This window comes from Odocoileus virginianus, chromosome 1 (genome assembly GCF_023699985.2).
Source record: "Odocoileus virginianus isolate 20LAN1187 ecotype Illinois chromosome 1, Ovbor_1.2, whole genome shotgun sequence".
NCBI lineage: Eukaryota > Metazoa > Chordata > Mammalia > Artiodactyla > Cervidae > Odocoileus > Odocoileus virginianus.
The window spans coordinates 103583975-103604522 of record NC_069674.1 but is presented as its reverse complement, the minus strand read 5'-3'; the positions used below and the strand labels follow the sequence as shown (position 1 = coordinate 103604522).

General features: G+C 39.1%; 1 protein-coding gene across 5 annotated transcripts in view; it reads left to right on the top strand.

Annotated features, from left to right (window-relative positions):
- CDK14 (cyclin dependent kinase 14) overlaps positions 1 to 20548 on the top strand; it is a 642874-nt gene that overhangs the window by 150438 nt on the left and 471888 nt on the right. For all 5 annotated transcript variants that reach the window (XM_020914848.2, XM_020914849.2, XM_070471844.1 and 2 more), the window contains 2 exons: positions 1550 to 1798; positions 17886 to 17980. In XM_020914848.2, coding sequence (XP_020770507.1) covers positions 1550 to 1798; positions 17886 to 17980 — 344 coding nt within the window. The remainder of the gene's footprint in view (positions 1 to 1549; positions 1799 to 17885; positions 17981 to 20548) is intronic.

Genomic DNA, 20548 nt, shown 5'->3' with positions numbered 1-20548 from the left:
TATTATACAGTTCAAAAAATACAGGGGTGTGTTAAAAATAAGTAATCTTACCCTTTGCCCCTTCAGTTCTGCTTATCTGGAGGTATCTTAACACTTTGCTGTATTTCCTTCTATACCTTTATATTAATGTGTGCTCATGCATGTACATGCAAATATCTCTGTCTTTTATATATATATATATATATGTGTATATATATATATATGTGTGTGTATATATATATATATATATATATATATTTATCTATTTGTATCCATACACATAGCTTCATTTCTTTCCAGTATGGAATCATCCTATATGTATTACTCAGACACTTAAATGTTTACTTTAACAATATGAGATTTTCTTAGTTACCGTCTGTTTCCCTGCTTTCTTAAATAGGAATGTGGAAACTTTTCACAAGAAGAAAAAATAAAACTTTAAAAGCAAATTCAGAGTCATCTTTTCTTTTGACCACATAATAAAGTTACCTTACTTTACAGGCAGGCTAGAGGCCATGAAGTTACTAAGTAAAAATGTCTTGGGAATATATGGAGAATGAAAGAGCTGGAATGTACAAAAATCAGAGAGACTAAAATAAAATGAGAGTGGTTCAGATTATGCTGGAAGAGAATGAGTAAAACTGAGAAGGAAATGGGGTATAGTGGAGTAATACAAACAAAATTTTGAAATGAGTGTCATTCCATGTTTTTCTTTGTGGTATTATTTTTTCCTTTTCATCTCTTAGTTTTAGTATTAGAAAAAACATTGCTTTCAACTTTCAGTATCTCTAACCATTAGCCCTTTTATATGCTCCATTCTAGTTTAGAGATGAAATCAAAATGGGTATAGATTTTAAACATGTATTCAAGCCTTAAGGTTTTGAAGAACATAGTGATGTTTTTCTCTAGCCATGTTAGTTGCTTCTGTGATGGCCCATCAATTAAAATGCGCTTCTGAATTAATTGAACTGATTTTTTAAAAAAATTAAGGCAAATTATCCGTCTTTTAATGATTCAGAAGTAATCCCACTTGCAGTCAGGTGGTAAAATATATGACAGCGTTCAAGAACCGCCTTAAGGCACTAGGAGTCTAGGTGTTAACGCTTCCTGTTTTAGGGATAACATTTTTAGTGTCAGCCCTCAGCAAATATAACCAAAGTGTTAGTTGCTCAGTCCTTCCAACTTGCTCAGTCTGTCTGACTCTTTGCGACCCTGCCAGGCTCCCCTGTCCATGGAATTCTCCAGGCAAGAATACTGCAGTAGGTAGCCATTCCCTTCTCTAGGGGATCTTCCCAACCCGAGGATTGAACCTGGGTCCTGCATCGCAGACAGATTATTTACCGTCTGAGCCACCAGGGAAACCCCCAGCAAGTATGATAAGTGGAATGGTGATGGCGAGTTTTCCATATTGTGGTTTAAGCTGGGGTAGCTTTTAGAATATAGTCTTTGGGGGTATTTCCTGAGATAAAAACGGGCATGCTTTGTAGGATAATAAATCTTCATGTGTAGTGATATTAAAGTTTCAGTGGAGCGATCTGAGTTTAATTTCTCTCTCTCTTTTTCCCCCTAGATATGTGTCACAAAGATGTCCACACGAAACTGCCCAGGAATGGACTCAGTGATCAAACCCCTGGACACAATTCCTGAGGATAAGAAAGTCAGGGTTCAGAGGACACAGAGCACTTTTGACCCGTTTGAGAAACCCACTAATCAAGTAAAGAGGGTGCATTCTGAGAACAATGCTTGCATTAACTTTAATAAGAGCTCCTCCGCTGGCAAAGAGTCTCCTAAGGTTCGGCGGCACTCCAGCCCCAGCTCGGTGAGTGCGGTCTTCCCACTTACGATGGGCGATGGGCGATGGGCGATGGGCGAGCAGAGCAAGTGTTCCTCTTGCAGCAGCGTCATGCTGTGTGGCTTTATCATTGCATTATTATGCAGTCTCTCTTTAGGTGGTTCACCATTTTCTGGAAGAGAGTGTGTGCAGGCATGCGCAAGTACCAACTACATATACAAACTCTTGACTCACAGGCACCCAGCAAGCCAATGAGAAATGATTAAACTTATTTTTGGAAAAATTATTATTTTTTCCCTAGCTGTTTCCAGTTAGAGGAATTTGTCATTTAAACTCCTTGGGTAATTCAAACCCTTTTTTCAAACTTTACTGTGTTGGCGGGCAGTAAGGATAGTTTTGAATTTGGCAGATTCACAAAGAATTTCATTTCAGAATACTTGTTAAAATTTGTTCACTTGTCTTATTACAGTTGATTTTCAGTCAATATTTTAAAAATTAGGAGCTAGACATTGAAATTGATCTTATAAAGAGAAATCTTATTCATCACAAGGAAATTTTCTGAGGTCAAACTGTATTAAAGTAAGTCTTGCCTTTGGGCCCAAGAAGGTATAAAGTTCTGAGATGATTGCTGGATTTTGACTGTAAAGATTTTTATTGAAACTCATCTTTCCAAGACTGGCCTGCATTTAACATGGTTTAAAAAAAAAGCCTTATGATCTTTCGAAATTCAGTAATTTTCAGATTTAACCCACACTTAAGAACCTTATGACATAGTCTAAGAATTTAAAGGGTAAGTGAAGAGTGCTAAGAGAATTTTGATTCTGTCATCTTGCTAAGAAACATATTCCATTTCACAAACTTTAAATATTAAATTCCATGATGGTCAAAAAAGAGCAAGAAATGTCAGCTGCTAGAATATTGACACTTCAATTTAATTAAAGTGTGGAATACTATGTAAATCTTGTGTCACAGGTTTTTTGTTGTCGTTGCTGCTGTTAATGAAGTGAAAATAAATATTGTTAATGCAACATTTTTGAGGAGAATTGATTATCTGCTGCTGCTAAGTCACTTCGGTCGTGTCCGACTCTGTGCGACCCCATAGACGGCAGCCCACCAGGCTCCCCCGTCCCTGGGACTCTCCAGGCAAGAACACTGGAGTGGGTTGCCATTTCCTTCTCCAATGCATGAAAGTGAAAAGTGAAAGTGAAGCTGCTCAGTCGTGTCCGACTCCTAGCGACCCCATAGACTGCAGCCTACCAGGCTCCTCCGTCCATGGGATTTTCCAGGCAAGAGTACTGGAGTGGGGTGCCATTGCCTTCTCCGATTGATTATCTAGTTTTCCCCAAATTGGTCCCTGTAATCTTATCTATGATTGAAGTGTAGTGTCTTCCTAGGTCACACATACAACACTAACACTTGGGAAAGCGTTTAGATTTAGTATCATTTAGAGGAAATGAAAAGAATCTTTGAGAATGATTAAACCTCTGTTATGGCAAGAGAATTATATATATATTTTACTATATATAGATAATTTGTTCAGTTGTGTCAGACTCTTTGTGACCACATGGACTGTGCCTGCCAGGCTCCTCTGTCCATGGAATTCTCCAGACACGAATACTGGAGTAGCCATTTCCTTCTCCAGGGGATCTTCCTGACCCAGGAATCAAACCTAGGTCTCTTGCAGTGCAAGCAGATTCCTTACCACCTGAACCAGGGAAGCCCTGTTTTACTGTATAGTTATCTTAATAATGTTATTTGTCACTCTACATGATATATAGAAATCGGCATGAGATATTGCAATGAGGCAGACTTATTCAGTGTTTTATATGGAAATCAAATTAAACTAGTTATTCTGTATTTTATCTTCAATCCTAGTTATTGTCAAATGGTGCCTTATTTCTTTTGTTACTCAGATTGCTCCTGCTTTAGTCATGGGTCATTGGGAGCTGTTTTAGGTTGGCCCCTGTATCCTTTTGAGATGTCTCGTCCCCCCTTTTTTACGTTGTTGAAATGTTTATTATTTACTTACTTATTTTTAATTGGAGGATAATTGCTTTACAGTACTGTGTTGGTTTCTGCCATACACCAGCATGAATCAGCCTTGGATATACTATGTCCTCTCTCTTGAACCTCCCTCCCACCTCCCACCCCACCCCGCCCCTCTAGATTGTCACAGAGCACTGGCTCTGAGTCCCCTGTGTCATCCTACAGACTCCCGCTGGCTATCTGTTTTACATATGGTAATGTTTGTGTTTCAATGCTACTCTTAATTTGTCCCATGTGCCCTTTTAAAAAACATTTTTAAAAAAATTTAAAAAAATTTTTAAAAAATATTTTATTACTTTTAATTGATTGATGATTAGTTTACAATATTGGTTTGATTTCTGTCATACATCAACATGAATTAGCCATAGGTGTACATATGTCCCCTCCCTCTTGAATCTTCTTCCCACCCCTCTAGGTTATTACAGAGCCCCAGTTTGACTTCCCTCAGTCATATTGCAAATTCCCATTGGCTGGAAAAGACGCATGTACCCCAATATGCATTTCAGCACTGTTTACAACAGCCAAGACATGGAAGCAACCTAGATGTTCATCGACAGGTGAATAGATAAAGAAGCTGTGGGACATACATATAATGGAATACTACTCAGCCGTAAAAGGAATGCATTTGAGTCAGTTCTAATGAGGTGGATGGACCTAAGCCTATTATGCAGAGTCTTCTCTGAGCACTTCTATACTTTCTTGTCCTACAAGTTGCTCTTGGCTTACCTTGTATTTTCCCAGCCCCAGCCCAGATTCAACCGTTTCTGCAGAGAGCCCTGTTTCCTTTTATTGCAGCATGGTGTTTAGAAACCAGGATTGGGTGTTGGGTGTGTTTGCTGCTGCTTGGGTCATGTAACCTTAAAGGTCAATGTGTACGTCATAGTATAAATAACAGTGGGGGGATTTTGATATTTAATTGTAATTTGAAATAAGGAATTAATTATAATTCTTTTCAAGGAAAGCTGAGACTTGTCTGATGCATTCTGTATTTCTCCTTCTTTCTTTTTTTGTTGTTGCTGTTCAATCAATAAGTCTTGTCCTACTCTGCGACCCCATGAACTGCAGCATGCCAGGCTTTCCTGTCCTTTACTATCTCCCAGAATTTGCTCAAACTCATGTCCATTGAGTCAGTGATGCCATCCAACCATCTCATTCTCTGTTGCCCCGTTCTCCTCCCACCTTCAGTCTTTCCCAGTATCAGTGAGTTGACACTTCTCATCAGGTGGCCAAAGTATTGGAGCTTCAGCTTCAGCATCAGTCCTTCCAGTGAATATTCGGGGTTGATTTCCTTTAGGATTGACTGGTATAATCTCTTTGCTGTCCAAGGGACTCTCTAGAGTCTTCTCCAGCACCTTCTTCTTTCTTTCACTTTTTATTTTATACTGGAAAGTGAAAGTTAAATTGCTCAGTCAAAGTTGCTCAGTCGTGTTTGAGTTTTTGTGACCCCATGAACTGTAGCCTACTGGGTTCCTCCGTCCATGGGATTTTCCAGGCAAGAATACTAGAGTGGGTTTCCATTTCCTGCTCCAGGAGATCTTCCCAACCCTGGGAATGAACCTGGGTCTCTCGAATTGTAGGCAGATGCTTTACCTTCTGAGCCACCAGGGAAGTCCAGTCCTTTATATTGGAGTATAGGTGATTAATGGGGCTTCCCTGGTAGCTCAGCTGGTGAAGAATTGCCTGCAGTGCAGGAGACCCTGGTTCGATTCCTGGTTTGGGAAGATCCCCTGAAGAAGGGATAGGCTACCCACTCCAGTATTCTTGGACTTCCCTGGTGGCTCAGATGGTGAAGAATCTGCCTGCAGTGCGGGAGACCTGGGTTTGATCCCTGGATTGGGAAGATCCCCTGGAGGAGGGATGGCAACTCACTGCAGGATTCTTGCCTGGAGAATCACATGCACAGAGGATCCTTGCGGGCTATAGTCCATGGGGTCGCAAAGAGTCAGACAGGACTGAGCGACTAAGCACAGCACAGCATAGGTGACTGATAATGTTATGTTAGTTTCAGGTGTATAGCAGAGTGATCCAGTTATACGTTTACATGTTATCTACACTTTTTCAGATTCTTTTCCCATTTAGGTTGTCACGTAACATTGAGCAGAGTTCCCGGTGCTGTGCAGTAGGCCCTTGTTGGTTATCTGTTTTGAATATAGCAGTGTGTATGTGCAAATAGGAGCAGACTCAGGGAGGGTGGTAATGGCAACATCAACAGCAAATGAAGAGGAAGTGTCTGCGTGAACCTCAAAAGAGGAATGAGGGGAACCAACCATGGACAATGTTAAGAAGCACGTGGCATCAGGAAGTGTAGTGGAGGAAGCTCAGGAAAGGCCAGGGGGCTAGAGACTACTCTCAGAGCCAGGAAACCCTAGCATTGCCATCAGGGGCATATTGGGGCTTTGTCAGGACAGCAGCAGCGTGTGGGAGGGGACTTTGATGGCCCCTGTGGGTGGATGCATGCCCAGAAACCACCAGGTGTCTGCTGGTCTTTCTCCTTGAGTTCTCTAGAATATCAGACTGAAGCACCTTTACAGGACAAAGCCTTGTACTGAGTAGACTTCTGTGCAAGGCAGGTTCAACAGGGAAAAAGAAAGTCCAGAAAGAAGTGTTGAAGTGAAACAAAAGGGGAAATCTCAATGTGTGTGATATTATCATTTTTGTTTTTTCTTTTTACTTCATGAAAACAGAGCAAAGAGCTTTATTCCATAAAGCTATGACAGCCATCTTGGTCATACCCTTCTCAAACTACTGAAACATTCCTCTTACTTAAAAATAACCAATAGAAAAATTATTGGTTGAATCCAATACAAATCTGTAAAAAAGAGAATAAGGAGTAGCATATCATCTCTACAGATAATGAAAGCAGATGAGAAGGGGGCACAGTTTTCCTTATTGCAGATTTATGATGCTATATTTGAGAAAACCAAAAGAGTCAGTGGAAATACTACAAACAATGAGAGAAGTCAGTCAGATTGCAGATGGAAACATTAATATACAAAACCCAATAGATACCATTATAAGAACAAATAAGAATTAGTGTTGAGGTACTTCCCTGCTGGTCTAGCGGTTAAGATTCCAGGCCTCCACTGCAGTGGGCGCTGGGTCAATCCCTGGTAGGAGAACTAAGATCCCACATGCTGTGTGGTGTGGCCAGAAAAAAAAAAAGAAAAGAAAAGAATTAGTGTTGAAAACTATTCAACTAGTGTTGAATAAAGCAAATGATTAAGCGTTTATTTTTAGTGATTTCTATATGAAATTCACCTCAAGGCAATCTAGTCATCGATGAAGGGAAGTTTCTCTTTTAGAAGTGTTATTTTCTCAGTTGTGTCTGACTCTTTGCGACCCCATGGACTGTAGCCCATGAGGCTCCTCTGTCCATGGGATTCTTCTTCTGTCCATGGGAATCATGACGAGGGATTGAACCTGTGTTTCCTGCATTGCAAGGCAGATTCTTACCCACTGGACCACCAAGGAAGTCTCCATCCCTACATTTTGCCTTTAGTTAATATACAGTATTTACAATCTGGAGATGATGTGAATACCATTCTTAGTGAGGTCACATGGTGTGGTATGATTAACCTTCTTTGCTTCCACAACTTTTTGTTTTTCCTGGTTGTACCTCTTCTTTTCACTTGTTTGCAATGAATACAATTAATTAATAGGATTTTAATCACAAATTGAGGCCCCAAACTATTTGATAAAACTAGAAAACTCCTCTGAAACAAATCGGGATCAGGTACTCTGTCGGGCTTTCGTCCCCTGAGATCGTCCTCATGCTTCTCCATTGTCCTCGTCCAGTCTGGACTGGTGCGTCTCCTAGCAGCTGTCAGGAGCACCGTTCATCCCTCCAAAGCTGAATGACCAGTCTAGATTTTAGGATATGTAAGCCTGGCTGCTTTTTCCTGAGATAATCAAGAAGGGGTCAGGCCCTTCTTTGTGCATTGTTTTCATTCAGTCTGATTCCTAATCCTTATTTTCATAATTCTTGGTGTCCCAGTTATGAGCCTTTCACGTTCAACCTCCTCAGAGAATAAACCTGTCCTGGGGTCAGGGCTGGGCAGACGCCTGACTGGGAGAGTCTAGGGGAAAGGACTGATCCTTTAATCTGACCAATCATTTTGGTTTTCACCCCTCCTTGAAGTACAGCTTCCAATTCTTGAGTGTTTCAGGGATTCTGAAGTGTGAATTGACTTATTTCTTGTTGGTTCCCACCCTTGGTTCCCACCTGTGCTCATCATCCTTCCTATCCTTTTGCTTCCCATCTCAAAGTTTTTGTCTGTATCTTGTCTGCAATCTTCCCCTTGTTCATTCAGTTGCTCCTCTAAGTTATAACTTTGCTTTCATTTTAATACAGATTGGTGTGTGGGGGAGAGATGAATATTTGTGGTCAAGACACTATGTGCTCAGTCGCTCAGTCGTGTCCCACTCTTCTGTGACCCCAAAGACTGTAGCTACCACGCTCCTCTGTCCATGGGATTCTCCAGGCGAGAAAACTGGAGTGGGTTGCCATTTCCTTCTCCAGGGATCTTCCTGACTCAGGGATCAAACCCGAGTCTCTTGTGTTTCCTGTATTGGCAGGCCAATTCTTTATCACTGTGCTACCTGGGAAGCCTGTGTTATTCTTTAACAGGAGGCTTACCAAGGGAACAGATTTAACAAGTGTGTAGGGTAAACATACACATATGCACAACATTATTAAAATGTTGAAACAGAGGAAATCCTGCCCTGGAATTCCAGGCTACCATGTTTAACTGGAAATGTCCACTGTTTGTCTCCTATTATATTAACTTCCTTTAGATCCTCTTTCCTGAGAGTTTCTTATTGAGTTTATCGTTTTCTGGTCCACTCTGGGCTGCCTTTCTTCTCTATCAGGGCACTTCTATTATTTTGTGTGATAAATGCTTTGCTTTCTTTTCATTTTGGGAGCTTATTCTTCCATTCAGTATGCCCTGGAAAAAGGCCTTGCCCTTTCTTGTTCAAGCTGGAAATAGTTTCTTTTTCTCTTTTAGCATGATACTGCAGTATTCTGTTTTATTCTGAGTCCTCTCTGCCCACTGCCTTTTTGTTCTCTCCCTGATTGTAGTGGGAGGGGGAATTTTATCATACTCATTTTCATAGGAAGACTGTTTTCCTTTAGATTCCTCACTGGGCCAAAAATGGAAGTGGTTACCTTGTGCAGCATCCTGTCCTATTAGGTATGGGACATTGATCGTTGCATATTCAGTGGGGCATTGAGATAGGATCTTTATGGAACATTTGATCATTTCATACTCAGTGGCATGAGAGTTTTATGATATGTTTTATTTTTAAATATTTTTTTTGAAAGACTGATAAGCATCCAAGGATATCCTTTATCTAAAGGCCACCAAGATTAATGTCATATCTTTATTTTACTGTTATTTCTTTGAAAGTATTAGGTGTCTTGAATGGGTTCCAAGAGCACAGTTGAGAAGGAGGGGGAAAGTGAGCAGCAGGGAGGCAATGCTGCTCTTGTTTTTATGAGGAAAGCAAGGTAGCCACTCTTGTTTCTTGAAAATACCATGGTAAGAACAGTTATGCACTATTGCATCTTCCCAACTATATGCACCTCTCTGCTGTTCATAAACTGGTCATTGTCTGTGTGAGGAGTCATGACTGAAATTATGGACCTAAGAGAGCCTTGGCCTTAGTGACCATGACACTCATCTGAACTTCCTGATTTTGTCCAGACAGTGGCACTTTAAAATTGAGACACAGACTTAGAGAACAAACTTATGGCCACCATCGGGGAAGGATAGGGGAAGAGATGGTTACGGAGTTTGGAATGGACATGTGCACTCTGCTGTATTTAAAATGAACAGCCAAAAAGGATCTACCGAATAGCAGATGGAACTCTGCTCAATGTTATGTGGCAGCCTGGATGGGAGGGGAGTTTGGGGGAGAATGGATACATGCGTATGTATGGCTGAGTCCCTCTGCTGTCCCCCTGAAACTATCACGACATTGTTAACTGAGTGTACCCAGTACAAAATAAAAAGTTTAAAAAAATAGAGTGAAATTCAGGCAGAATATTATGGGTGTGATTTTATTTAAATTGGTATATTTCAAGAGGCGTTTGACAGATTTTATTTGTTTGTTTCAGATGAGTGTTGAGTGCCTACTCTCCCTGGGTCCAGTCCCTGGGTGGTATTTAACACTGACCCAGACAGCACAAACTGTGTTCCCTTTTTCTTACCACGTCCTCCAACCAGGCTGTGCCCTTCAGTAGCCAGAAGTATTGGCGGTGCAGTAGGAGACTGGTCCAATTTAGAAGGGATTTCATTGAGCTGTGCTATCATAAGCTGAGCTTAAAAGAACATATTTTCAGAAATTCATGTTTAGATTTGGGTCCTCTATGCTTTCTGCAGATTTCTCCCAAATTGACTTCCTTTCAACCAGAGTGGGGGTGGGGGAAGCTGCATCCCTTGACGGGCAGGCTCTGTTTGCAAAGAGGGGAGGAAGGTGCTAACTTGGAAGTGAGAGTCCCGCTGCAGTTCTCTGACGCTTGTCCTTGGGGATCTCATCTGGCATTGCCTGCTTCTTATGGGGACTGGGAAACTCCCAGATGGAGCCCCGCCCGGGACTCCCCTGGTGATCCAGTGCTGGGACTCCACACTCCCAGTGCTGCGGGCCTGGGTTCGCGCCTTGGTCAGGGAACTGACCCCACGGCGCGCAGCTAGGGGTTCAGGGAGATTGAAGGTCCCGTGTGCTGCAGCTGAGGCCCAGTGCAGTCAAAGACATAGATGAAAAGAAAAGAAAAGAACCGAGACCCCTTGTCAGGTTGTTAGTATGTGGGGAGGTTGGGTCTGTTGCCCTGACTAGCATCTAGATCTATTTTGTTACCAAGTTACCCATCAACTATAAATTATCTCAGTGTTGCTATGTTTAAAAGGGCTGGGAATGAGCAGGATGATAGAGCCTGTTGTGAAGATCAAAGACGGAAGAAAAATTAGCCAAGGAAGGTTTGACTTCAAAAATCCTTGTTGTTTAGTGAGGTCAGATAGTTCTTTTTAAGAGAAGTTTATTTATATTGGGCTGTGCTGGGTCTTCACTGTTGCGTGCGGGCTTTCTCTAGTTGCGTCCACTTCTCTTTTTGCAGAGCACGGACTCTAGGTGTGAGCAGTTGTGGTGCACAGGCTTAGTTGCCCCCCGACATGTGCGACCCCTCCCCTCGGGCCAGGGGTCAGACACATGTTCCTTGTATTGCAAAGAGGATTGTTAACCACCAGACCACCAGGGAAGCCCAGGCCAAATAGTTCTGATTGAACCTGTCCCTCCTTCCCCTCCCCAGGCTCACACTTATTTAGTGTCATGTAACAGAGCAGTGATGCTTGTGGTTTTCCTGCGATGCGGGGGATCATGAGCAATCTTAAGTAAGGGGTTATGTTTGAAGGTTAAAGTAAGTTTTCAGTGAATTCAGTGTAAAACTGTGTAGCCATATCATGGTATCACTGCAGTGAACACTCAGGTATACTCGTGCAGTTTATAAAAATCTGGTAAACACCCCATCCTTGTTTCTAAGAATGGGACTTCAGTGGATGATAGACTTAAGCATGATTGAAGTCTCCTCCATTTGGGTGGGAGTTAGATCCTGCCAATGTAGTAGTATAAAGAAAATAAGTTCTCAATTCCAGTCGACTTGGTTTGAATTCTAGCTCTAGCATTAGCTCTAAGATCTTAGATGAGTTACCTTATTTCTGCAGTCTTAAATTCTTCATATTCAAAAAGGGATACTAATAGAACCAACTTCAAGGTGGTGTTAACAGGGTTTAAATTTAGATAGCAAATTTAAAGTGATAAACTCTAAGCATGGACCGTAGTAAACAATCCATATTGGCTGGTTGTTTTTGTTGATTCCATAATGAACCCAGAGCAACAAGGGCCAGGAGCATCTCCTTCAGGACAAGGTGACAAACACCGTTCAGCTGGCATATTACCTTGACTTTTTCATTATCCATGCCAGTGTCCCCTCCACTGATCCAGACAATTGACAGTTCTCTGTGCCTTTATTCTGTTTAAAAAAAAAAAGTGTTAACATTATCTCATTAAATTCCGTGTCTCTATGCATGTAGTGTCTGTTAATAATTGCTGATTAGCTTTCTGTATTTCCAGTTCTCTAAAGTGCTATGTCAAACCTGCAGTCTAAATGGAGGAAGTGATTAAGCAGAGAATAGTGGCCCCATAAAGCTATTTCCATCCATCCATGCACCTGACATCAAAGAGCCAAAGATAATGTTAGGGTTAACTGCTTATTGGTTTGAGCTAGCATCTTTATTTAAAATGTGATGATTTAATGAAGTTTCAAGGGGAAAAAAAAAGGCAAACCAAAGGCCTGGGCTTTAATTATCCAACAAAACAGGACTTCTCCTTTTGAATTATTCTTAGCTGGCTCCTTTGATTGGAAGTATTTTGTTAATGGCCTCTTAAACACTTGGCATTTGAGTTCCTTATTTATATGCAAAATAATTAAGATCAGAACATTTCTGTTTACTTAAAATAGGAGATTAACTTTACAAGAATTTAACTCTTAAAGCTCAGACCATCCCATAGACAGGGCCTGTTCCATGGACCCATTCTTTGGTGGACTAAAATAACTTGTAGAGAGGCACTACCTCTGTGTGATTCTTTCTGTTTTTACAGCATGATTGATCTGTAAATTACAGTATATTTCCACAGGGTGTACATATCAGTTGCACACGGCAAATCACATTGACTGTTTTTCCACCCAATGTGGCAAAATAATCATTTTCTGCCATCACATTGTTAATAGAATGTACTTTAAGCATGGCAGTTAATGCACCCAAATCTACTCAGATAAATAGAATACTTTGTGTCATTAACATCTATTGCTTTATTTTTTCTTATAGATAAATGAGATATAGCCCAAAAAAGAGTCTTATCCTTGTTTTTTGAATTTCTTTAATTCAGTTTCCTCAGGCAGTAAATTTAATATGGTCCGTGTCTTAAAATTACATAAACTAATATAAGGCAGTTTAGGAAGAGTGAAATATGTCATTTTTGGAAAATTATCTGCACCTTTCCAGAAAGATAAAATAATAGCTTCCTATTATGTTACCAGCTTTGTGTGACTGTCTTGGCATTGCTCTCAATACACATTAGCAGTTAATCTCCTAATAGGACTAAAGAGGTAATTTTCTGCTCCTTCTTTTTTCCTTAACTTAGATTGAATTTAGTCTTAAAGGAGCACAAAAGCAAACATACAGACTCCTCATTCTGATTTTAAATAATTTAGAGTGGAACTGTGAACACAATATTTTCCCCATTGAAGATCATTTTATACTGAAGTTTAATATAGGGTTTAAAATTTCTGTTTAAAACTTGGGCTCAGGAGGGTGATGGTAAAGTGTGACATTCTCAAGCTGTTTCTTGGTGATGAAAAATGCATGAGAACATAACCCACACAGGACTAGTCAGGCGCTTTTGAATGTAATTTTCCATCAAGTTTTACTTGATTCAACTCAACACGTGGTTAATGCTTTACAAGTTTCTTGAAGAAAAAAGAATAGATTGTCTATTAATTTCTTCCAGTAATGTCTTTTGTTCATTTTCTAACTGCAGTTAAATGTCTAAATCATAATATTTTCAATCTTTCTTCTTTTCTAGTATGTACACATTTATTTAAAATTTCTTTTATGTATAGATTTGCCTGCATCCCATGGGTCTTAAAATGTCATGTCCTCAATGCTGCGTATTTACTTGTGAATTTTCAATTTAAATTTGCTTTTTAATCCAACCCATATGGCTAGACTATTTATTATTCTTTTTATTCTTATTAATAATTTCTAATTTATTGTGTTGTGTTCAGAATAAGTAACTTGAAGTGTTTCTTACAGTTTTGATACTGAGGGTTTTTTTGTTTGTTTGTTTATTTTTGGTGGCCTAAGCTTTCACCATTTTTTGTGAATATTAAATGTGTACTTAAAAAGAATATATATTAATATGTATATGTTAAAATGTTATTTCTAATACTCAAGCCCACATATCTCTTACTTATTGGTCGTCAGCCTGCTCTGCTGATGTCTGAGTGATGTATGTTTGTCTTGCATTATCACTGTGGATTTCACACTTTCTCATTTTATTGTTGCCAGCAGTTGTTTCATACACTGCAAAGCTGTGTTGTTTGGCTCATACCAGTGTGTGATTATTAAATTTCTTGGTGGATTTTGACAAGGACCTACTGTGTAGCACAGGGAACTCTGCTCGATGTTATGTGGCAGCCTGGATGGGAGGGGTTTGGGAGTGAATGGGTACCTGTGCGTGTACATGCTGAGTCCCTTCCCTCTTCACCTGGAACTATCACAGTGTTGTTAATCGGCTATACCCCAATACAAAATAAAACGTTTTTTGAAAAGTAAATCTCTTGTTGGATTTTATTGGGATAAAATAATCTATTTGCCGTTTTGTGAATTCTGTCTTGTCTGCCGTCAGTGTTGCTGTAGCGTACAGTTTTGCAAAAATACTTTTTTTTGCTCGATTTCCCTTTTTATTTTCAGATTTGCTCTTTTGTGTGTTTTTTTTGTTTCTTTTGTCTTTTCTCAGTAGCACATTGCTAGATTGTCTTTCCAATCTGAGAACTTTCTTTTACTAGAGAAATTTTTAAATTTTTGTTTATTATAAATGTTGATATGTCTGGATATAACTTTCTTATTTTATGATTTTCTGCTTTATATGCTTTGTTACTGAGTATCTGCCCATTCTCTAACTCCCCCATTTTTTACCCTCTTTTCCCTTCTTCCTTGTGCTTTTCTCTTACATTCTTTCTCTCCTTAACTTGTTTGGGATTTGTACATCTTATTTATTCTACTAATTACCATCTAAGTATTAATAGATGTACTAAAAATTATGCATGTGGAGTTAATTAGTATCTGCAGTCTGTCTTTAACAATCCAGTAAATCCCGGTATGTTTTTATTTTTATTTTTCTACTGTCTCTTTTGCCTTCCTGCACTTCCCCCATCACTCTAGCTATAACTTATATGAAGATAAAATGGAATTCTGTATCTTTTCTTTCCCTGTGGGTGGTAAAATTGCAACTTTTCCATCCCAGCTGATACTCAACTGTCTTGAGTATCAGTTGCTTAGTTGTCTTTTTTCAGCCATTGTTAAATCTATAAAAATACTATGCTGGTTGAAAAAATTTTCTGTTTAAATGTAACTTCTCCTTAGAGTTTTTTTTTTTAAATTCAATTCAAACATTGAACTTATTACTTTTTCACCTGTGTGCATTCTTTTAGTCATGGCCCATACATGTTTTATTTCATTAATTAAATATTTAATCTCTAAATCTCTGTTTCTGTTTAAAGAATATAATATCATCTTGGATATCTCTTAAGATACTGGTTATTTTTATTCAGTGTTGTTACTTTTTCAATAAGATGTTGGTATTCCTGAAATGATTTGTGATTCTTGGTTGTATACTCATTTTTGTATTTTAGAATTGCTCTCAGCTTATTCTGTTTTCGGTACATTGTCTCTAGTGATTGTGTGAGAGGCAGGGCCTACATTTTGAGGGAGGCAGATGTTTTATTCTTTCTCTGGTTATTAGCCACTTCAGTCCTCTCTGCCTTTCCAGCCTGAATTCCCACGTTCTCAGCTGTCTCCTCTGCACATGTTCCTGTAGTTTGCTTGGGAGGACATTCTGTGTTCAGCTCTGTTGATTAGTCTCCTATTTACCTAGAGGTTCCTAATTCTTTTATCTGTACTAGTTTTCTCCTACATATTAAGGCTCTAAGTCCCCCCAGTTTCTTCTCTGAAGTTTTGATTCAGATTACTTTTTGTATTTTAGAATTCCTCAAAATATGTGATTAGAAATGGACACTTTTTTGTTTCCCTTTTGTATTTCTGATTTATTATTTTTATAAAGTATCTTTTCAGTCATTCTGTGGCATTCTTGGTAGGAAGGAGGTAAACAGTATTGCTCAATTTGGGGCATAGAATTCTTTATAAACTGGAGGAGTCAGATTCATTGAAGGTAAATTGTGTATTTTCATAAGTGGTATAAGAGCATATGGTTAAGAATAGTGTAATGTTAAGTTCTTTCCCTAAGCTTCTAAGATTGGTTTAGTACAGAGTACCCCACAGTCATTAGCAGCTTTTTATCAGTTACAAATGTCCTTAAAGCTGTGATCACATAATACTTTTAAGAAGTTATTAATTCTTTATAGGATTATCATTTTAATGTGTTTTGATACTATCTTTTTATAGAGACATTAAAATAACAGGTAATTTATCCTCATAGAGGACAGAACCCCCTTTTTCTTGCTGTCTGGTGAAAGTGGGGTGGGACTTGACTGCAGCAAGAGTGATGAGACCACTTGCTCTTAGCACTTCTGTGGTCATAATAGGATGTATGTTTTCTTAAGGGAATGATTTTGTTGCAGCTGAACCTTAAGGATTGGTGTATGTGGATATAAGAGAGTTCATTTTGTAATATCTAGTGTTATCTGAATGTATTTGATTTGTACTATTGCTAAAAAGTATCAGATAACTTTATATGACTAAATTTTATACAGTCATGATACAGGGGTCAGGTAGTAAATATTTTCAGCTTTGTTGGCTATATGATCTTTATAGCAACTATAATTCTGCTACAGCTTGAAAAGCATAAAAGTGAAAAGTGAAAGTGAAGTTGCTCAGTCGTGTCTGACTCTTTGCAACCCCATGGACTGTAGCCTACCAGGCTCCTCCATCTATGGGATTTTCCTGGTAAGAATAGTGGAGTGGGTTGCCATTTCCTTCTCCAGGAGATCTTCCCAACCCAGGGATTGAACCTGGGTCTACGGCATTGTAGGCAGACACTTTACCTTCTAAGCCCCCAGGGAAGTCGAAAAAGCGTAAGACAATATGTAAGTGAATGAGTGCGACTGGTTCCAATAATGGGCTTCCCTGGTGGCTCAGTGGTAAAGAATCTGCCTGCCAATGCAGAAAACATGGGTTCCATTGCTGGGTCTGGAAGATTCCCTGGAGAAGGAAATGGCAACCCACTCCAGTATTCTTGCCTGGAAAATTCCATGGACTGAGAATCTTGGCAGGCTACAGTCCATGGGGTTGCAAAAGAGTAGGGTACAACTTAGCGACTTAAACAAGTGTTCCAATAAACTTTAGGTCACTAAAACTTGATTTTCATATAATTTTCTCATGCTATGAACTTTTATTCTGCATTAAAAATATATAAAAAGATTTCTTAAGTTTATGAGATATGTAAAACTAGGTGGTAGGCTAAAATTTTCAGCCCCTAATTTAGTTTTTCAGGTAGTCATGTACAGATGTGAGAACTGGACCATAAAGCTAAGTGCCAAAGAATTGATGCTTTCAAATTGAGGTGCTAGAGAAGAATCTTCAGAGTCCCTTGGTCTCAATGGAGATCAAACAAGTCCATCCTAAAGGAAGTCAACCCTGAATATTCACTGGAAGGGTGATGCTGAAGCTTGAAGCTCCAATACTTTGGCCACCTGATACAAAGAGTCAACTCATTGGAAAAGACCCTGATGCTGGGAAAGATTGAAGGCAAAAGGAAGGAGGGGGTGGCAGAGGATGAGATGGTTGGACATGAATTCGAGTGAACCCTGGGAGATAGTGAAGGGCAGAGAAGCGTGTGCTGCAGTTCATGGGGTTGCAGAGTCAGACATGACTTAGTGATGAACAACAACCACAATTTAGAAGACTATATAATAACACGGAAAATATTCCTTTTGAGTGAAAAAGCAGGCTATAAAACAGTATCTGTAGTGTGATCTGTAGTGATGCATGTTAGAAAGCATTCATCAGCATAAAGAGAGCAGTAGAAGAAGTCACTGCTGGTGGTTCCCTGTTGGTGATTAGATCATGGGTAAATTTAAACTACACTGTATTCATTTGCATTTTCTTAGTTCTGTATTCTGAATATTTATTATGTTTTTAAAAATAAACATTCTTATATCATAGGAGAGTTATTTAAAAACTGATAGAGAATGTACATTTTCAGCAAAATTGGGCCATTTATTGTTAATTAGTTTGATACAATCTGTTTTGTTTACCCTGTGCTTCATTTTTAGCCAACAAGTCCCAAATTTGGAAAAGCTGACTCATATGAAAAACTGGAAAAACTAGGGGAAGGATCTTATGCTACAGTATACAAAGGGAAGAGCAAGTAAGTTCACTCATTTTTGAATATTTCATGTGGAAAGTATACCTGCTCTCTTAGTACAAAGTAACAGTGTATTTAAATAATTTTCACATACAGTAGACTTTCCTCCCTCAGGTTTTCTGTTATTTGTTGTTGTCATTGTTTTAGCAAATCATTAGAATTGGTTTTTTTCTGTGAGCAAAGTTTTGCCGACTTGCCCAGTTGGTCTTTTCTATCCTACCTCTCCCCCACCTTTATTTTCTCTTTCTCTCCTTGGAGGTGGAACCCTCGAATGAGAATTCATTTCCAGGTGAATGATGTGATTAATTTCTTCTGGAGGTTTAGGGTTTGCTCAAGAATAAGAGGACTGATTTGACAGCGTCAAATGTATTGAGCATTCTTGGCACCTTTTTAAACTGAGCTTTTACGCCATCTTTCAGAAGTCGTGAACAAACCACAAGCTCTTTCCTCCTGTCTCCTTTGGCGTCATGCTGTAAGTATTTCCACAGAGAGAAGCAGCTCTTCTTCCCCTCCATGCTATCCTGGGATCAGGACACAGATTTGGATTCTTTTTAAAAAATTTTTTTTAAGTGAGGTAATTTTAAATTTAATTTGATGATTTATTTTGGCCTTGGTAAGTGGCATGTGGGATTCCTGACCAGGAACTGAACTCGTGCCCGCTACAGTGGGAGCATAGAGCCCCCACCGCTGCACTGGCAGGGAAGCCCACAAACTTGGATGCTTCAGAAGCTTGCCTCTGTATGTTCCAGATATGCCTCCTCCCTCTCCCTTTTTTAATAAGAACACAGAGCTACTGTATTTGGTAACATGTAACGTGTAAACTACCCTTGTTTTTGTCTCTCTTTTAAGTCATTATGAAAGATAGGAAATTCCAACTAAGCAATTAGTTAGCAGTAATTGAGTTACTCACTAAGGTAAGTAATTAAAGAGCAATAGAAGACAGTTCTGTGAAGGATCATTCTAAACTTGGAATTGGAAATTTTGACTGTTTGCTTATTGAGGTACGCTGGCTTTTCTGGAAAGTAGTCTTACGCCTTTGTTCATAGTTTTTAAGTTAAGAAGGTGAAGCAATATTTCTGCTAGAGGAAGATATATAAGTATGGAAATTCAGAAATGCTGTAGATCAAAAATTGAGTGTTAATTTTGAGATTTTATTTTTTACTTAAAAAAGCCTTATAAATTTTTAGTAGGAAAAAAAATATGGGGAATGAAATAACAAAATCTAGAGGGCTGTTAATAACTTCATTCTGTCACTTGAGCATAATGGAATATTATGATAATGGCTTCACTGGGTGAGTTAATTTCAACAGTGGTTGTGTCCCAAGTTTTTTTATTTTTTCCTAAGGAAAAATAGTATTCTACTGTATAAACTTAACCTGCATCTTTGATGTTAAGAAGGTGAAGATAACTACACTTCATTAAGCAATTGTTTTGTATAAAGTATGATATATTCACTGTCTCAGTTACTCCTCACAACACTCTGTAAGATAGGCCCCATTATTATATTATTACCATCTCTGTTGGACCAGACATCTTGGTGCTTAGAGAAATTTAGTCCCTTGTCCAAGTCTGTACAGGTTATTAGTGATAGAGCTTGTCTTGGCTCATGTCTGTCTGGTTTGAGGTCATCTTTTCCTATCCATTATCCTTCCACAGGATAAGGTCTTCTTGGAAAGACTTGGTCCTGCTGTATTCCAGGTGGTTCTCCCAGATGCTCTGACTTATTTTAACTGTGAATCAAACTGAAGCAAACATAGTATTTCATTATATGAAAGTAGACAATCACTTTGCAGTGCCTTCCCACCAAAGATATGCTTACGTGATTTCCAAGTGCAAGATTACAACTCAGGTGCTTAAGATTTATGACAAAATCTTGAGACATAGTTGAAACATTCTCTGTTTATTATGCCTGAATAAAACGAAGACTGCTTTTTAAGTACCTACAATTTTTGAGAAGGATCGTTCTGGACAGTTAATAGTTTTCACTCCAACAGGTTTCAGTGTAACTTGTCAGCATTTCTTGAGCTGTTTAAAACTCTCTGGTCACATGTACTATTTAATTTCCTCCAGCTGGAGATGGAATCCACTGACTACTCACCTGCTTTAGGAGATGACAGGCTACTTGGCTCATTTGCCTTACAGTGGCAAGGTCAGGCCAAAGAACAATAGTCACATGCATCTAGAAACATTGGAGAGCTGAATCTGGTGTGTCTTCTGAAGCACTACATGATTGAAAGAGTCAACTGAACGTCGGGATCCTTGTTCCAATACTACTCACTCTCCCATAGCTGTCTGCATCCCTACTTCCTTTTTTTAAAAAAATTTAACTGTTTATCTAATTTATCTATTTGACTGCTCTGGGTCTTAGTTGTGGCATATTGGATCTAGTTTCTTGACCAGAGATCAAACCCAGGCGCCCTCCTTTGGGAGTCTTTGCCAGTGGACCACTAAGGAAGTCTTCCTGCTTCCATCTGTAAATATTATCTTTAGCATCATCCTCAAGAGCAGCTATCATTATATTGCAATAAAGCTGCCTGTCATTTGTAGAGATACCACTGATACTTGAAAGGT